The 18,184-nt window shown below is 42.3% G+C and overlaps 1 protein-coding gene across 1 annotated transcript in view; it reads right to left on the minus strand.

The window, feature by feature from the left end:
• The window catches only part of PHF8 (PHD finger protein 8), a 114,388-nt gene that overhangs the window by 52,257 nt on the left and 43,947 nt on the right, over positions 1 to 18,184 (minus strand). Inside the window, exons 8-15 of the mRNA XM_011946592.1 lie at positions 15,927 to 16,014; positions 15,499 to 15,605; positions 13,219 to 13,310; positions 9,147 to 9,236; positions 7,058 to 7,360; positions 6,193 to 6,296; positions 1,410 to 1,588; positions 709 to 794 (exon numbers count right to left, since the gene is read on the minus strand). Coding sequence (XP_011801982.1) covers positions 709 to 794; positions 1,410 to 1,588; positions 6,193 to 6,296; positions 7,058 to 7,360; positions 9,147 to 9,236; positions 13,219 to 13,310; positions 15,499 to 15,605; positions 15,927 to 16,014 — 1,049 coding nt within the window. The remainder of the gene's footprint in view (positions 1 to 708; positions 795 to 1,409; positions 1,589 to 6,192; positions 6,297 to 7,057; positions 7,361 to 9,146; positions 9,237 to 13,218; positions 13,311 to 15,498; positions 15,606 to 15,926; positions 16,015 to 18,184) is intronic.

Below are 18,184 nucleotides of genomic sequence, written 5' to 3' on the forward strand. Positions count from 1 at the left end.
CCAAGTAGCTGGGACTACAGGGGTGTGCCACCATGCCCAGCTAATTTTTTAGCAGAGACGGGGTTTCACCATGTTGGCCAGGATGGTCTCAATCTCTTGACCTCATGATATGCCCACCACAGCTTCCCAAAGTACTGGGATTACAGGCATGAGCCACCGTGCCCGGCCCACACTGACTTTTATTCTACTCTGTATTAAAGGATGTTTAAGGTATTTCAACTAAATTGAAATCTTCCATTTACATGCTCAGCAGCACTTCGCACACACTCTTTCACTTAATAAATATTTCACTGCAGTGGCTCACCCTGTGATTCCAGCACTTTGGGAGGTCAAGGCAAAAGATCACATGAGCCCAGGAGTTTGAGACCAGCCTGGGCAACACAGCGAGACCCTATCTCTACCAAAAAAAAATTGAAAAGAATTAGCTACGTTGGTGGTGTGAGCCTGTGGTCCCAGCTACTAGGGAGGCTGAGCTGGCCTTGGAAGTCAAGACTGCTGTCAACCATGATCATACCATTGTACCCCAGCCTGGGCAACAGAGCAAAGAGACTCTGTCTCAAAAAAATAATAATAATAATAAATAAATTATTCAGGAAATGAATGCATAGGATGTCTTCCTCCCCGCATATCCCCCAACTAGAATGACAATCTGTCTTCTGTCTCTATCACCAGAATGAGCTGAAGACTAGATCCAGGGCAGAATCCTACCTCAATGTCAAACTCAACTTCTCCTGGTTCACGAACTCGGTTGGGGTCAGAGCAAGGCTTCGCACGGGGCAATTTCCGGGGAAATTCTAGAAAACAATGGAATGCACTTATTATGAAGCTATGATTAGCATTTAAGCCAAATACCCAGAAGAAAAAAATAAGACTAATTTTCTTGGAAGTAATGACCTCAGATGACTAATTTAGAGAGGTTAGGGATCAGGTGATAAATAAATCTTAAGAACAAAGGAAACAATGAAGGCCTACAGAACATAGTATAGCAGAATGTCAACAAGCTCAGGCCTAAGGTCTTAAGTCTATTAAGAGGGCCAAAAACAAATATAAAACGGGCAAGGGCTGGGCGTGGTGCCTTGCACCTGTAATCCCAGCACTCTGGGAGGCTGAGGCGGGTGGATCACCTGAGGTCAGGAGTTCCAGACCAGCCTGATCGACATAGTGAAATCTCATCTCTACTAAAAATACAAAATTAGCCAGGCATGGTGGCACATGCCTGTAATCCCAGCTACTCAGGAGGCTGAGGCACGAGAATCACTTGAACCCGGGAGGCGGATGTTATAGTGAGCCAAGATCGCGCCATTGCACTCCAGCCTGGGCAATAAGAGCGAAACTCCGTCTCAAAACAAACAAACAAACAAACAAACAAAAGACGGGTAGGGGAGGAAAAAGAAAGAACAGACACACACTTGGTCTTATTATCAGGGTCGCCTTCTCCTTTCCCAATCTCTCGTCAATCTGCAGCTCATCATCTGAATCCAAGTCAAATTCATCTTCTATCACCTGTTCTGCCACCAGTCTAGCCTTGTCTACCTTCTTTGCTATTTTGGTTCGCCGAGATTTGGATAAGCACTTCACCCTTTTCGTACTGAAGGGAAGGAGAACATAAAAACAGTCACTAGCAATATTGTTAGTCGCTAGCAAGACAGCAATTCTCTCCACATTGACCTACGGATTCAATACAATCCCTATCAAAATCCAGCCAGCTTTTTAAATAAAAAGTTGATAGTAAAACATACTTGGACATATAAAGGACCTAACACAGACAAAATAATTTTGAAAAAGAACAATATTGGAGGACTTACACTGTTCAATCCCAAGATTTACTCTAAAGCTATGGTAATCAAGGCAATGTGGTATCAGCATACAGACAGACATACAGATCAGTGGAAAAGAACTTTGAATTCCGAATAAACCCTTAAATTTATGATCAAATGATTTTTGACAAAAGGTGCTAAAGCAGCTCAGTAGGGGAAAGGATGGTTTTTTCAGTAAAAGCTGCTGAGAAAAATGGATACAAAGAAATAAATGTGGACCCTTACCTCACATCATATACAAAAATTAATGTAAAATGCATCATAGATCTAAATGTAAAACCTAAAACTATAAAACTAGAGTAAAACACAGAAAAATACCATTATAACCTGGGATTAAGTAAAATTAAAAATTTTGTATTTCAAAAAAAACCATTAAGAAAATAAAATAAAAGCCACAGACTGAAAGAAAATATTTGGAAATTGTTTATCTGGCAAAGGATTTGTATCCAGAATCTTTTTTTTTTTTTTTAGACAGAGTCTTGCTCTGTCGCCCAGGCTGGAGTTCAATGGCGTGATCTCAGCTCATGGCAACCTCTGCCTCCTGGGTTCAAGTAATTCTCTTGCCTCGGCAAGACTCCGTCTCAAAAAACAAAAAACAAAACAAAAAAAACTGCATTGATACTTGGAATTTCATAGGAGAGTAGACCTGTGTGTTCTCACCACAAACACATGGTAAGTATGTGAAGTGATGCATATGTTAACTAGCTTTACTGGCATAATCATTTCACAGTATAGACTTTATCAAATATCACATTGTATACCTTAAATATAGACAATTTTAATTTTTATATGCTTTTTTTTTTCTTTTTGAGATGGAGTCTTGCTCTGTTGCCTAGGCTGGAGTAGTGGCATGATCTCGGCTCACTGCAACCTCCCGCCTCCTAGGTTCAAGCAGTTCTCCTGTCTCAGTCTCCCAAGTAGCTGGGATTATAGGCGCCCACCACCACGTCTGGCTAATTTTTGTAATTTTAGTACAGGCAAGGGTTTCGTCATGTTGGCCAGGCTGGTCTCAAACTCCTAACAAGTGATCCGCCCACCTTGGCCTCCCAAAGTGTTGGGATTACAGGTGTGAGCCACTGTACTGGGCCACAATTTTTATTAAAAAAAAAAAAAAAACACATACAATGGGTTTACACTTTACATCCACCAGAATGGCTATAGTCAAAAAGAAAAAAAAAAAACAAATGTTGGCCAGTAAGTGAAGAAACTCATGATTGCTGGTTGAAATGAACATTGCCTTTGTCCAGAACTCAAAAGTGGCTTAGATAATCCTTTTACACATAGACGATATTAACCAATACGAACTGCTGGAAAAAACCTCATGAACAGTTAAAAAGAAACATGTTTTTGGCAAATCAGTACACTGATACATTCAGCAACTAGTAATTTGGTTAAACTGACTTTCAGTGAATTGGCTGTCATTTAACTGACCTATTTTCTACCTCAGAGGGTTGAGGACTAAATGAGCTCATACAGAGCTTGATCCATGGCAACTGCTCCATGTAGCTAATACTATAAGGTTCTCTCTCAATTTTCACATTAGTAAAATGGGGACACTACTACTTACTTTTGGGGTTGTTGTGAGGATTAAATAAAATAGTGTATATAAACAGCTAAGACAGACTTTGACACAGAGGAGATGCTCAATAAATGACAGCTACGTATGCCCTTGTCTTTTATTAACTTCCAATAATTAAAATTTTCAGCTAGGTTGTGGTAGTGCATGTCTGTAGTATTGGCTAACTCAGGAGGCTGAGGCAAGAGAACTGCTCGAGCCTAGGCAATACAGCAAGACCCTGTCTCTAACAATTTTTTAAAAATTTTTGAAGAAAATTTTCAAACATGCACAAAAATATAAAAGTATAATTAATTCTCGTGTACCTATCACTCAGCTAAGTTTCAGCAATTATCAACACAGCCAGTCTTGTTTCATCTACACCTCACTCTCTGCGAAACACAAAGTTTGGAGAGAAGCCCAGACATAGCATCACATCATCTGTAAATATTTCTATACTTTTGACTATCTGGGTTCACTTAACAGCTTCTGATGCTGCAGCGGGTAATAGGCAGCAGCACAAGAAGGACTGCTGGGGGTGAGGCAGCGGCAGGAAATGTCTTATTGTACCTTCAATAGCCATTATAGGCTGGACTCCTAGGAATGAATTTTCTCCTGTCCAGGAGACCTATCATGAGTTCTGGACAAAGGCAATATTCAACAGTCTCTCTAATCTTACACTTTAGTAACTGGATTCTCAAACCCCAAGAATAGCTCTGTTGCTTTCAGAATCTGCCCTACTCTCACCCCTTTTTCCCTTATTTTCTACCCAGGTGGGCCCAGATGGACCTGAAGGTAACCTTTTCCTAGAAGGCAGCTATTAAGGCACCTTTGTTGTTTGTGTTCCTACATTGTTCATACTCTGCACCTGGCTCTTGACTGCTGCTGTCTAGTGTTCTGAGTATCTAGAAAATAGCCCTTACTGGCTTTCCCTGCCTCTATGTTATTTCAGGGTTTCTGACAATCTTCTTAGATTCTGGTCATGGCCACATCATCGTTATCACCATCTTTATGGAGAATTCTTTTGTCTCTACATCATCATATTTATAAGAACTACCATTTATTAAGTATTAATTATATGGCAGGCCCTGTGGTTAACATTCTACATATATTATCTCATTTAATCCTCCAACAACCCTAAGGTAAGTTTTAACTATAGAATACTTATATGAGGACACTGAAGCTCAGATAGGTTAATTAGTTTGCCAAAGTAGAACAGTGAATATGTGTCACAGCTGGGATTTAAACCTTGGATTGCCTGATTCCCAAGTCCATAATTTTGTTGTAAACAGCTTTTATTTTATTCTTTTAGAACTTGTTCTTTTAAAATTATTTAAAGAAGAGTAAATGCTTAAATATTTAAAAAAAAGTAAATATGTGCTCATTGTACAAAATTCAAATGCTACTCAAGTGAAAATTTGCTCTTACCTTCCCTTTTGTACTTTCCAGGGATAATCACTGTTAAAAATTTGGTATAACAAGGCCGGGCACATCGGCTCATGCCTGTAATCCCAGCACTTTGGGAGACTGAGGCGGGCAGATCACTCGAGGCCAGGAGTTCGAGACCAGCCTGGCCAACATGCAGAAACCCTGTCTCTACTAAAAATACAAAAATTGGCTGGGCGTGGTAGCATGCACCTGAAGTCCCAACTATTTGGGAGGCTGAGACATGAGAATCACTTGAACCGAGGGGGCAGAGGTTGCAGTGAGCCGAGATCACACCACTGCACTCCAGCCTGGGTAACAGAGCAAGACTCTGTCTCAAAAAAAAAAAAAAAAAATTGGTGTAACAAGTATAAAATATGTAACTAGGTCAGGCAAGGTGGCTCACACCTGTAATCCCAGCACTTTGGAGGCCAAAGTGGGAGGATCACCTGAGTCTAGGAGTTAGAGCTCAGCCTGGGCAATAACAGAGACCCCCATCTCTATTTTTTTTAAAAATGTATTTACATATATATATCACACACACTATTTATTTGCCTAAATATACATACATATCTCTGGAAGGAAACCACTGACATTGGTTGTCCATGGGAAGGTAAACAGGGAAAGAGAGATGGGTGTGAGATTTTTCACTGTGTGCTCTTTCACATTGTTTTTATTTCTAACGCTTGTATATTCCATTTTTAAACCTCCCTCTTCAAAAAATACAAAAGTCTATATATGGCTTTTCCATATGTGCATACATATACACATGTGCATACATGCCCTTTTAAAAGTAAAAATGGAACTATTCCTATTATTCTGTAACCTGATTTTAAAAATACACCTTAAACATCTTTCTGTGTCAATATTTAACTGTCTCATTCTTTGTAACGGCTACATGATATTCCATTCTATAGATGTACCATCATTTATCCAGCCCTTACTGATCAGCATTTGGATGTTTCCAATTACTATTACAATGGTGCAGCAAACACTGAACATTTATCATTACACACTTGTGTGCAAGGATTTCTGTAAATTCCTAAAAATCTAATCTTAAGTCAAAAGGTATAGAAAAAACTAATGCTTTTAGTAAGTATGCTATACTTACTGCTGCCAGTGGTTCTCTCCCAATGACTTGCTGAAGCTTCTAGAACCAATAAAATCTTTCTCAGGATTGCCAATTCGATTTCAGACCTCTCCCTCTACCCACCTCCAACACCACACCGTGGTTCTCTGAACTAAGCAATGATACATTATATTATCTAAGTATTGCCCTAAGTACAGTCCCTCCTACCCATGTCCCAACCTCTAGATTCCAATTCCATGCCCTGTCTCAGTGGCATATTACCACTGACAGTCCCAGTACCTCTGTGCTCCTCCTTCCCACCTCACCTGCCGTTAGACATCAATAGGGCCAATGGGCTCTCATTTCCATCAAGGTCCAAGTCTGGTGAGTCATCATCTGAGTCATTCAAGCAGGCACCAGTGATGTTGAACTGCAGAAGTAGGAAGCTCAGTTGTCACCTATCTGGGACTCCCATGGGAATCATGATGGCAAGTTCCCTCTGGTTTCAGTGGTTCAGTTCACTGTCAAAACCACCTGAGCCAAGGCCTTCTGCTATACTGTCCCCCCACACCCCCACTGATCACAGGAGCAGGAGTTTGAAAATGTGTGGTTGGTTCAGGGGACACCTATCAATCTTGTGAACCATGTTCCCTTAAAAAAGAGGGGGCACATCTTCAGATGCCCATGGAGAGAATCACAATCGTGAGGCAAGATGGAGCCCTGGTGGAGGGCTTTTCTCAAGGACCTGCTCAAGACTACAACCTGACACACGCAATGTTTTCAAATCTCATTCCCATCCCAGCATTTCAAAATTCAGCTAAGTGTTATGTTTTCTGAAAAGAGCTCCTGAAAACCTTCCCTACCCAGACAGAATTAACCCTCCTCTGTATCTCAGGGTCCCACACACACCCTTGATTGTGGCATTCACAATACTTGATTGCACTCATTTATTTTTATGCCTGTCTTTCTCACTCGCCTGTCAGCCTCTTGAGAGTCACATCCACAGCACCTATCACAGTGCCCAGCATAGAAAAGGTCTCAATAAATGCCTGTTAAATGAGTGGGACTGGTAGCCAAACACCAGGGGGTCTAAGGGACATGGCAGCCAGACAGGATAGCCTGCTTTTTGAAACCCTGCTCTTCCAAGGGACACCCAAAAGGGTTGGGCTGAACCCATGGGCCAGCACCCACCTTTGCTTTCTGGAAAGAGCCTGTCTTCAGTGCCTGATGATTGTATGTGTCCATGAGATTATAGCTCAACTGGCCAGCAGGCCCCAAGGCTGAACTCTCCTTGCCCTTTCGCTCTGCCTTCTTGAAGAGTTCCTTGGGCTTCAGGCCTTTCTTCTTTGAACCATTTTTGGAGGGCAGTGACAGCCTGGACATGGACACTGAAGTGGAATGGGCTGGCCTGGTTAGGGGAATGGAGCCGGCTGGGAAGATCCTCTGCAGCCCAAAGATATTGCTCGTCTTCCCAACGTTCTGTTGGAAGATGTCCTACAAGAGTGTTAGTACATGAGGGGGTTAGAGCTTACTCAAGGGTTCTCTCAACACTAAGAGCAGAGGTCTGTTCCTGGTACTGGTGGCACTGCCATGGAAGTGGCTTACAGATGCTCCACATATGCACACCCCAGCTTTTACATGAGTCATCAAGAATTTATTGGGTGGCATTTCTTTACCCAGCCATTGACAAGTAAGAAGACGAGCAAAGCACTACTGTCAAAATTGGAAAGAAAATACTCCACTAAGCAGCTGACATGAAACAGAAAATAATCAAGTACTAATCTGTGAAGTTCAAACTCTAAGGACTACAGGATTTGAGAGAAGGAGAGGTTCTAGTCCTAATTCTGCTACTAGCTAGCTCTGTAACTAGCTCAGGAAAGTTATCTGACCATTTGAGACTGTTTGCTCAGCTGTAAAATTAAAGGACTAGACTGGAAAGGTGATTTCTGAAGATGTTCTGTGGCTACTTTGAGCTTCTTGGGAGGAGCCCTGAGAATCGGGGGAAGGCAGAAGGTGAATAAAAAGAACAAGTGGAGCCCTAGGCCTCCCACCTTCATCTTATTCAAAGCAGCTATGCTTTGAATATTGGCCTTCCACCTAAGATGTCATTTTTAAAAAAGGATTCCATTGCTTTAAGTAATTTGAAAGCCCATGGACCACATATACTCTATCTCTAAGTCCTCTTCCAACCAGCCCAGAGTTTTGTGGTTTAAGTGGGAGGCGCTGGAGAAAAGGTAGGCCTTTAACTATCCTGAATGATTTTGACAGATGGGAGTGGAGGAAAATGAGAGGTAGGAGGTGGACACTGTAAGCTATGGTGTAGGCAGTGAAACATGCTGCAAGCAGTGAGGCTAGAAGCACAACTTCCCAGCTCACTTTGACCACCCTTCAGCATGGATGTATATATCCTGGGCACTAAATAAAACTTTACAGCTTCTGAGCTTAAAGGAGTTCTCCTCTGGTGCCTCTGCTACTTCACCATCCCACACCAACTTCTCTCTTTGCTATAAAGTCTACTAATAACAATGGCTCACATTTATTGAGTACTTACTCTGCCAGGCACTGTGCGAGGGGCTCTACATATACTAGCTTTTGATCCTAACAAAATTCTGAAAGGTCAGTGTTATCCTCACTTTACAGATGAGGAAACTGAGGCTCTGAAAGGCTTGCAAGTGACAGAGCAGGAACCAGAACCCAGGTTTCTCTGAATCTCTTACCACTATACCTTACTGCCTCGTGGTATATGCCACCTGTTGAAACATGGCTTTGTAATCATCTTCACCCCGAGAGAACTGTCATTTTGCAGAATGCAGAGACTGAGTCAAAATATTAATAATAACAACAACTAAAACTACCACCACCACCCACCACCACGACCCACCGTCAGAATTTATTGTGCACTTACTGTGTGCCAAGCACTCTATTTTTGTGCTCAACTCACATTACCTTACCTAATCCTTTTAACAATCCTTGAGTAGGTACAATTATTCCCCATTTTAGAGATGAAGAAACTGAAACTCAAAGAGGTTAACTTTGCTCAGGGTCCTCTACTAGGCTGAGTTCTTTGTGGGCAGGCACTATTAATGTGTTTCAAGAGCCTAGCCCAGTGTGCGGCACACTTGAAACACAGTAATAATTATTTGAATAAATGAATTGTGTCTTTGGTAGGGTCTTCCCGACCCTTCCCCTGGGCTCTCATGCTAACTGCAGAGGCCTAACCTGACACTTGAGCCTCAAGGCCTTTCCAAATGCCTTCTCTTCCCTGCCCCATGCTCCTTACTTCCACCAGGCGGATCTCCCTGGCCAGATCTTTAATGAGCTGTACGGTTCGCACTGTCTCCGGGATCTCATCCTCATGGTCTGGCAGAGCCTGTCAAACAAGAGGCACGAGGAATAAACCCACACATAAAGAGACAACTGATTTTGGACAAATATACCAAGGCAATTCAATGGAGAAAGGGTAGTCTTTTCAACAAATGATTCTGGACCAATTGGATATCCACACGCAAAAAAAAAAAAAGAACCTCAATCCATATCTTGCACCATACACACAAACACAAACGTAAAATGGATCATAGACCTAAACGTAAAACCTAAAACTATACACCCTTTAGACCATGTTTGTCCAACCCACTGCCCAGGATAGCTTTGAATGTGACAACACAAATTAGTAAAATTTCTTAAAACATTATGAGACCTTTTTTTTTTTTTTTGAGATGGAGTTTCGATACTCTTGCCCAGGCTGAAGTGCAATGGCACCATCTCGGCTCGCTGCAAGCCCCACCTCCTGGGTTCAAGCGATTCTCCTGCCTCAGCCTCCCCAGTAGCTAGGACTACAGGAGTGAACCACTACAACCAGCTAATTTTTTTTATTTTTAGTAGATACGGGGTTTCACCATGTTGGCCAGGCTGGTCTTGAACTCCTGACCTCAGGTGATCCACCCGCCTTGGCCTCCAAAGTGCTGGGATTACAGGCACGAGCCACTGCACCCAGCCTATGAGATTTTTTGTAATTTTTTTTTTTTTTAAGCTCATCAGCTATCATGTGTGGCCCAAGACAATTCTTCTTCCAATGTGGCCCAGGGAAGCCAAAAGGTTGGAAACCCTTGCTATATTTTATTTACTTCTCACTATTTTTTTGAGACAGAGTCTTTTCTTACTCTGCCACCCAGGCTAGAGTTCAGTGGTGTGGTGGTCTTGGCTCACTGCAACCTTCGCCTCCCAGGTTCAAGCAATTCTTGTGCCTCAGCCTCCCCAGTAGCTGGGATTACAGACATGTGCCACCATGCCTAGCTAATTTTTGTATTTTTAATAGAGATGGGGTTTCGCCATGTTGGCCAGGCTGGTCTCAAATTCCTGACCTCGGGTGATCCACCCTCCTTGGCCTCCCAAAGTGCTGGATTACAGGCGTGAGCCACTGTACCCTGGCTGTAAACTCCTGCTTTAGACAGAGGAGAAGTTCTTTATGGCCTTTATAGGCAAAGATTTCTTAGATAGGACATAAGCATGGACCAGAAAAGAAAAAAGTTGATCAACTGAACTTGAAAAGCAAAACTTCTTTTTGAAAAACCTGTTTCAGCATCTCTGCTACTTTGTAAGCCACAGACTGAGAGAAAATATTTGTAAAACATCTATCTAAAAAAGACAGTATCAAGAGGTATAAGGAACTAAGTTGTGGGTTGGGGCCACACCTCTCAAAAAGTCAGGGACCTCAGGGAGATCAGTGGGGACAAACCAGCCTCTCCACTTGTGAGGAAGGAACTCTGTGCTGAGCAGCAACTGGCCCACAGCTAGCTCAACAGCAACCCAGAGCGATCCCTGTTAGTTGTCTCTTTTGTTTGCCCTCTTTTTGAGTACCAAGATTTACATTTTTATGTAGATCTCAAGGTTTTCCTTTGTGACTTTCTTCTACCACTTTTCACTTCATTTCTGTATCCAGAGGGAATTTATTTTCGTGGCTAGGTGGGGAGCTGAGAAACCATCTGACCCAGCTAATCTTATGGATTCCTCCTTCCCAGACCAGGGTCTCTGGAAAGGTAAGGGAGCAGGTTCCTCCCCTACAGATCATCTGCACTTCACAAGAGTCCTTCCATGAGCATGGGCGTCTCAGAACTATGTTCTACTCTACTCCAGCTCCCACTGATCACTCTGTTTGGGGCCATCCCTTGGTCCCTGGGTCCATCCTGAGTCATGAGTGCTTGGGCCACACCCACCTCCCCTTTGGTGTTTTTGGGACACAGTCACTCTAAAGTTCACTCCATGGGAGGGGTCAGAGATGAAACCCAAGGTAGCCACACCTGAGAGGTGTGGAAAAACAGAATCACAGGCTAAGGTCCAGGTATAGGTGAGCCCAGGGAGCAAGGGAAGGCTCAAAATATGAAATCCAAGAATATCGGAGGGGAAGGTTGGCAACAGGAACTAAGGAGATTGTACAAGTTAAGCCTGCAGTGCAGTGACCTTTGGTCACAGTATTCACAGAAAAGGGAGTATCTAAAGCCTAAGATTACATGTTGACATTTCTTCTTTTCTTGATTTCTTGGTGTGTTCTTTAAATTCAGTATTCTGAAAAGTTAATTCGTTCACATGGGTCAAAAATCAAATACTGGTGCTGAGAAGGAAATTAACAGCTAAAGGCTTACATTAGAAAAGAAAGGCAGGCCAGGTGTGGTGGCTCATGCCTGTAATCCCAGCACTTTGGGAGGCTGAGGTGGATGGATCAGGAGTTTGAGATCAGGAGTTTGAGACCAGCCCGGCCAACATGGTGAAACCCCATCTCTATTAAAAATACAAAAATTAGCCAGGCATGGTGGCACATGCCTGTAATCCCAGCTACTCAGGAGGCTGAGGCACGAGAATCACTTGAACCCGGGAGGCAAAGGCTGCAGTGAGCTGAGATCGTGCCACTGCACTCCTGCCTGGGCAACAGAGCGAGGCTCTGTCTCATAAATAAATTAACTAATTAAATAAAATGATATTGAAAAGCTTCATTCCTACTTTGTCCCTGCCATCAATCCCACCCTGTTCCTGCCATCAATCTCATCATCCCACTCCCACAGGTAACCATTTTCATTAGTTTCTACATCCCAGATCATATAATCAGGCAAGTGTATACTAAGATAATTCTTATTTCCCCCGTTTTTACATATAAAGTGGCACACTATACACACGGTTGTGCACCTTTACTTAACAAATTCTGGAGATCTTTCCAAATCAGTACATACAGAGCTTTTTTTTTTTTTTTTTAATAGTTGATTAGTGTTCAGTTGGATAAATGGACACTCGCACATTTCTAAAACCCACTTTGGCAGTATGCATCAAGAGCCTTGCATTTTTCCATATATTGATTCAGTAATTGTTCTTCCAGGAATCTATCCTGAAGAAACAATCAAGAAATGAGGGACAAAAACAGACATTTACTATATGATTCTTTATAACTATTCCCTCAAAGAAATAAAAAGGAAGCAGCAAAAAGCAAGTAGTTAGGCAAGGATGGTACATTCCTGCAAAAGAATATCACATAACTATCAAATGTTTCTGGAGAACTTTGATGACACAGGAAAATTAAGATAAATCAATAGATTCAAACACAAAATTGGATACACAGTTGACCCTTAAACAACATGGGTTTGAAATGTCTGGGTCCATTTATATGCAGATTTTCTTCTGACTCTGGCATCTGGGACAGCCAAGACCAACCCCTCTACTTTTTCTTCCTCCTCAGCCTACTCCATGTGAAGACAAGGATAAAGCCCTTTATGAGGATCCACTTCCACTTTATGAACAGTAAACATACGTTTTCAGCTTACTTTATTGTAATAATACAGTATATAACACAAGTAACATATATAAAATATGTGTTGACTATGTTACTGGTAAGGCTTCTGGTCAACAGTAGGTTATTAGCAGTTAAGGTTTTAGGGAGGCAAAAGTTATATGTGGATTTCTGATTGCATGGGGGGGCAGGGTCTGCGCCCCAACCTCCACATTGCTCAAGGGTCAACCACACAGTGTGACAGTAATTATGTTTTTAAAATGCACATAAAAAAGACCAGAAGGAAATGTAGGCAAGTGTTAAATAGTAGTTCCCGCTGAGTGTAAAAATTATAGGCAATAATTTTCCTTCTTTATGCTTTTCCTCATTTTTCTAATTCTCTAGTGTAATGTTGCATTACTTTTTATCATCAGAAAGAAAGATTTTAAAATGTAATCTAAGGAATCCTAGCCCAGGCCTCCACTCTACACCCGGGGCCCACAAGCTTCTCTGGACTCTTCTGTCTCTCCGAAACATCTACCAAATCCAGTCCCTACAAAGGGCAAAATTCCAGAGGAGGTAGAGAAATATGCATATTTACTTCTTTCCTTGTCCAGGCTCTAAAGGCCAAGTTCAAGGCTTTGCCACCATGGACCAGGTAGGAGGCAGGGTGTCTCCTGTTCTCTCGCAAACCTAAAGGAGGAAAGAGGAAAGCAGAGTGTCAACAAAGCCATGCAGGAAAGTGAAGGACTTGGGACTTTTGTTAAGACAACCAGAGAAAATGCTCAAGGTTCTGAGCACCACTGCAGATCTCAGTTCTTCCAACAGTGTTCGTTTACTGAGTATCTACTAAGTGCTAGGAATGTGATATCTATTATCTCATTTAACCCTTATACCTATCCTGAAAGCAAGGTATTATCTTCATTATACAGCCCAGGAAATTGAGGTTCAGAGAGGCAAAGTCAAGACCAAAGGCACACACCTAGTAAGTGCTAGAGCCATGACTAAAACCATGTGTATTTGAATCTGAGGCTTGTGCCCCTTCCATGACATTACTGTGCCTGTTGGGTTTCAAAATGAGAACACTCAGGAGGACTATGAGTTCTACCTACACAGACTTGAAGGGCCATTAATGTACAAGATGGATTAGCTGTGTTCTGCCTTATGTCAGGAGGCTACTACAAACAGCCAGATTTAGGCCCTATAAATAATTTTCTACTGAACCAAGCTGTTTAGAATAAGTAATGAACAGTTAGTCATCCAACATCTGATTGAAAACTTAAGTGACAGTCTAGGTGGCAGAGCAAGAGTTGGAGGTATTGGCTATGAGGCTGTACTCATGGCCCCTGAGATTCTTTGTAACTTATCAATACTGATTTCTCCTGGCCAAGTCAACTTGAAGAATCTTAGGCCTAAGTAAGGGACCCATTCTATTCTCGATCACACCAGGGAAGAGGAAACCCAGCAAGTAAATTGGCTTCCAACTGGGCTAACGCCCAGGAACCAAAACAACGATGCCAGGACGGTCAGGACTGGGCCTTGTCTCCAGGGGAAGCAGATCCAGGAAACTCTCAGACCATCCAGATTGAGCTTTTTATCTTAACCAGCAAGAAAGAGAGATAATTTCACTGTGATCCAATATTCTGTCACACTTGCTAAACAAAAAGGTTACAATCCATGCCCTGCCATGTATTACGCTGAGTAAAAAAGTGAATCTGAGAAGGTCACATACTATATGATTCCATTTATACAATATTCTTGAAATGACAAAATTCAGCCAGGCGTGGTGGCTCTCACGCCTGTAATCCCAGCACATTGGGAGGCTGAGGTGGGCAGATCATGAGGTTAAGAGATTGAGATCATCCTGGCCAACATGGTGAAACCCCGTCTCTACTAAAAATACAAAAATTAGCTGGGCATGGTGGCATGTGCCTATAGTCCCAGCTACTCCGGAGGCTGAGGCAGGAGAATCGCTTAAACCTGGGAGGCGGAGTTTGCAGTGAGCAGAGATTGCATCACTGCACTCCAGCCTGGCGACAGAGCGAGACTCCATCTCAAATAAAAGAAGAAGAAAAAAAAAAAGTACAAAAACTAGCCAGGTGTGGTGGCGGGTGTCTGTAATCCCAGCTATTCAGAAGGCTGAGGTAGGTGAAGCTTGAACCCAGGAGGTGGAAGTTGCAGTGAGCCAAGATCATGCCACTGCACTCCAGCCTGGGTGACAAGAGTGATACTCTGTCTTGGGGAAAAAAAAAAAAAAGAAATGACAAAATTATAGAAATGGAAAACAGATTAGTGGTTTCCAGAAGTTATGGATGGTACAGGGGAGGACACTGGGTGAAACTATAAAGGGGTAGCATTGCTGGGTACTGTGGCTCATGCCTGTAACCCCAGCAAAAGGAGTCTGAGGTGGGAGAATCGCTTGAGGCCAGGAGTTTGAGACCAGTCTGGTCAACATAGCAAGACCCTGTTCGTACAAAAAAATTACAAAATTAGCCGGGTGTGGGGGCCCGTGCCTATAGTCTTAGCTACTCGGCAAACAAAGGCTCCTAGGAGGATTGCCTGAGCCCAGGAGTTTGAAGCTGCAGTGAGCCATGATCGCACCACCGCACTCCAGCCTGGGTGACTGAGTGAAATCCTGTCTCAAAATAGAAGGGGCTAGGGGCTGGGTGGGTAGCACTAGGGAAATTTTTTTTAAAGCACTAATTATCACTTTTTAAAAATTGAACATATTTAAGGTACACAACATGATTTTAATTTACATACTGAGATCTTTCTGGTGATGAAATAGTATCATGTCTTGACTGCGCCACTTACACATACATACACACTCATTCACTCAGGGGAGAGGGGCAAAAAGGACAGTTGGCAAAGGGCTCCATACCACGAAAGATGTCCAGGATGTGCTTTCCCACATACCAACAGATGGTCTCAAAGTTGGGGAATTTGAAGAGGTCTGCTGTGCTCAGCCGCTTCTCAATCTCATAGGCTCTAGAAGGAGGAAACAAAACAACAAAAACAAGGATTCATTTACTGAGCACCTACTATGAATCAGGTATTGTTCTGGATGCTTTGTATCTCTAATCCTCAAAACGACTCTGCAAGATCTGGCTTTATACATTAGGAAACTTGGGCTCAAAGGTTATATAACTTGCCCAAAGTCAAATAACTACTAAGTGCAGAAAAGGTGTTAATCTTCAGCTGAACATGATCAGGAACAAGGAACCATTCCTTTCTGGCTTTCTACATTGTACTCCTCACTCTAGCAGACAGGAATGGCCAACATGGAATCACCATAGTTTCAGGACTCACTTGAGCTGCATCTCGATGTTAAGGCTGTGTAAGAAGTTCCCTCCAAAGGCAAGGCAGTCCACAGGCGTCAGTACAGCATGGATCCATCCTGCAGTGTAACAAGGTAAAATCAAAGCTGGCAAAGGGCCTTTCTTCCTCTGGTTATCTCCACTACCCACTCATCTCAAACCCAACTCCTTAAGAGCAGTTAGCCTCCAAACTGGCTCCCCAACACCAGATGTTCTCAAGGTGTGGTCCAAGGAATCCTTAGGCTCCGAGACTCTTTCAGAGAAGCTGAGATGCCAAAACTATATTCATGAGAATATTATGATGTTCTTTACCTTTTTCACCCTTATTCTCATGGGTATACAGTGGAGTTTTCCAGAGGGTACATGATGTGGTGTCAAACAGAATGAAAGCAAAAGCAGATCTGGGGATCTAACAATTTTTGATTAACCCAGATATTATAGAGATTTGCAAAGATGTAAAACAATGTCACGCTTCCCACTAAACATTTTTGAAAACAGTTTTCATAAAAAATTTTTATTTATGCTAACATGTAATGGGCTTATAATTATTTTTTAATAAATTAACAAGTACTTTAAAATTTTCTATTTTAATTTATATGGTAAAAATTGATAAATATAAACCACACAATAAAAAGCTCTTCTGGGTCCTTAATTTTTAAGAGTATAAAGGAATCTCAACTGTTTGCAAACCACTGCTCTACAATAATCTCATATCTATCCTTCACATCCAACCCTGAGCGATATATCTAAAATATAAATTAGGGTCAGGCGTAGTGGCTCATGCCTGTAATCCCAGCACTTTGGGAGGTCGAGGTGGGCAGGTCACCCGAGGTCAGCAGTTCGAGATCAGCCTGACCAACATGGCAAAACCCCGTCTCTACTAAAAATAGAAAAATTAGCTGGGCATGGTAGCAGGCACCTGTAATCCCAGCTACTCGGGAGGCTGAGGCAGGAGAATCGCTTGAACCTGGGAGATGGAGGTTGCAGTGAGCCGAGACCACACCATTGCACTCCAGCCTGGGCGACAGGTGTGAGCCACTGCGCCCGACCTATATTATTCTTTATATCTTTTGGTACATCTGAAATATTTCATTAGAAACTAAATAAACAAATAAACCTTCAATGGCCCTCAATCGCCTCTGTGGTAAGTTTAGTCGGCCTACCTTTTCACTTTCATCCACCCCAGCCCTTGCTGTTTAAGCTCTAGTATCCATAAGCTGCTTCACACAGTATTGGTTTGCTTCCACCTTTCCCTATGTCTGAAATGCCATTCCTGTCTTTCTTTTCTTAGTTAATCCCTACTCACCCTTCTAGTGTTGCTCTCCTAAGATTTTCACAAACCTCTGGGCTAGACTAAGCGCTCTTCTCTGTGCTTCCAAAACTAAGGGTGAATACCTCTATTGGTGCTATTGTGGCTAGATTATACTGAAACAGCCTATCAATCTTTTGTCCTTAGCACTTAGCCCAATGCTAGGGCACACAGTAGACACTCAATGCTTGTGGCACTAAGTAGATTGCCCCTGGTGTGTGGGCATTTCTACCAAGATGTAAATTAATTAACTCAAACCGCTAATGGGCAAATTCAATTCATCAGTTACTAAATGCCCAGTATAGAAAAGTCATTGGAATAGACCAGGCAAAGGATTCAAAGATGGATGAATAAATGTCTGGGAACAGAAAACTATATAAGAGAAAAGCAGATGTGGGTGGGAGTTGGGTGGGGAGTGAATGACCTGCCTCACCATGTATTAAACATTCTAAAAAACCAATGAAATCGTATCAATAATATTGATAATTGAAGAGTAAAACAGACTTGTAAAACAACAAACAATCCAATATATATAAGACAATATATGGTTAGACAAATACAGAATTATATAACAAGAATTTGAAAAAAAGCATTGTAAGAATACCTTAGTGAGCAATTCCAAACATGCTTGACACAAAAATAGGAAATAGAAATTCTCAGCAAATAAATACACAAGAAACAAAGGAAAATTTTAGGAATGAAATGTACTATATCTAGGCCAGGTGTGGTGGCTCACACCTGTAATCCCAGCACTTTGGGAGGCCAAGGTGGGCCTATCACGAGGTCAGGAGCTCGAGACCAGCCTGACCAGCATGGTGAAACTGTCTCTACTAAAAATATAAAAATTAGCCGGGTAAGGTGGTACGTGCCCGTAATCCCAGCTACTTGGAAGGCTGAGGCAGGAGAATCACTGGAACACAGGAGGCAGAGGTTGCAGTGAG

Source organism: Colobus angolensis, unplaced genomic scaffold, assembly GCF_000951035.1.
Source record: "Colobus angolensis palliatus isolate OR3802 unplaced genomic scaffold, Cang.pa_1.0 Scaffold250, whole genome shotgun sequence".
NCBI classification, from domain to species: Eukaryota; Metazoa; Chordata; class Mammalia; order Primates; family Cercopithecidae; genus Colobus; species Colobus angolensis.